Genomic DNA, 1401 nt, shown 5'->3' with positions numbered 1-1401 from the left:
CATCTTAACTTGCGGGACGCAAATGATCGGGACGGAAAAATACCTTCCGCAAATGCCCAGGGATGCCAATGACCAGGACACATTTGACCGGGACACAGTTGTCCAGGACGCAAATATATATATATATATATATATATATATATATATATATATATATATATATATATATATATATATATATATATATATATATATATATATATATATATATATATATATATATATATATATAGATATATATATATATAGATGGCTGATGTCAACGCCTCTTTGGAATATGTTGATAATGGAGTGCTGATCTTTATTTCTAACAAGATTGGTTTTATGGCTCACGACGATGTTATAAGAGTTTGTAAGAATTTTCATAATGGAGGAGATATAAGTGAGGCATAAAGCCTAATGAATGATAAATATGGATGCCCTGAAATGGCGAAGGTACACACGGGTTCAAACAAGGCTTTAAATGACCTGAAATAGATGGTTGCATTCGTGGCTCAGCAAGTAACCCCGCAGTGAAAGTTCTGCGTAACTGAATGCACCCAAGTGCCTCCAGTAGTGATGGATTTCATAGATGCTGCAGCACTGAGCCGCCACATCGCTAATTTGAGGGGTGAGATGACAATATCATCTGCAACACTGCAGCGACTTGCATCAAAGGTGGAGGCAATGGAATCTCAAACTCTAGACATGCAGGAGGCTCGGGTAGTGATTTCTCAGCAGCAGTCAACGGAACAAGTACAACTTCATCATGAGCATCAAGAGCAGCAGCAGCTGCAGCAGCAGCAGCAGCTGCAGCAACAGCAGCCGCAGGAGCCATGGGAACATCGAAGGCAACAAGAGCAATGCAACGTAAATCAGCAGCAGTCGCCGAAGAGTCAACATCGGCGGTATTATTCTGAGAGCCTGGGGAAACAACTCCAGCAGCGACTTCGCCATAATCACCGCCAGCTGTCTAAAGATCGTTCTTCTGAGGTCAACGCATACGGAATCCGGAGAGGACAAAGAAATTTTCAGTTGTTGTCGGAAGAAGACGACAGCAGCTCATCTAGTTTGGGTGATGACCAGGAATGGCAGTTACAGAGACACCAGCCAAGGAAAATTAGGCGTCGAAAAAATAATGAACGTTAATCGCAGAATTCTAAGTTTCAGCCAAGACGATGGTGACCTGCCATTATTGGAACGAGATCTGGAGAGGGATTAACGGCTGACCATCAGATGCGGGATGTGAGTATTTTTGTCTCAAGATTGTCTCCAGGCGTAGAAGCCGAGGTTTTGAGATCACGTGGAAGAAATTGCAGGAGTTGAGGGAGGGAGCAGTGGAGTGTCAGCAGCAGATCCAACGCCATCCTAATTATAAGTCTTTCAAGGTGATAATTAGGGGAATTCTCAAGGAGAGGATTC

The 1401-nt window shown here is 42.6% G+C and overlaps 1 protein-coding gene across 1 annotated transcript; it reads left to right on the top strand.

Annotated features, from left to right (window-relative positions):
* Positions 1 to 558: 558 nt before the first annotated feature.
* On the top strand, positions 559 to 1128 carry LOC136841030 (involucrin-like). Its single transcript, XM_067108086.1, has one exon. The coding sequence runs from the start codon at positions 559 to 561 to the stop codon at positions 1126 to 1128; it is 570 nt and encodes a 189-aa protein (XP_066964187.1).
* Positions 1129 to 1401: the final 273 nt, after the last annotated feature.

Source organism: Macrobrachium rosenbergii, chromosome 8, assembly GCF_040412425.1.
Source record: "Macrobrachium rosenbergii isolate ZJJX-2024 chromosome 8, ASM4041242v1, whole genome shotgun sequence".
In the NCBI taxonomy this organism is placed as follows: domain Eukaryota; kingdom Metazoa; phylum Arthropoda; class Malacostraca; order Decapoda; family Palaemonidae; genus Macrobrachium; species Macrobrachium rosenbergii.
This window is presented reverse-complemented; position numbering and strand designations above follow the sequence as displayed.

Excerpts from the sequence above, each read along its gene's own strand:
- LOC136841030 (XM_067108086.1), top strand. The coding sequence starts at position 559 with ATGGATTTCATAGATGCTGCAGCACTGAGCCGCCACATCGCTAATTTG.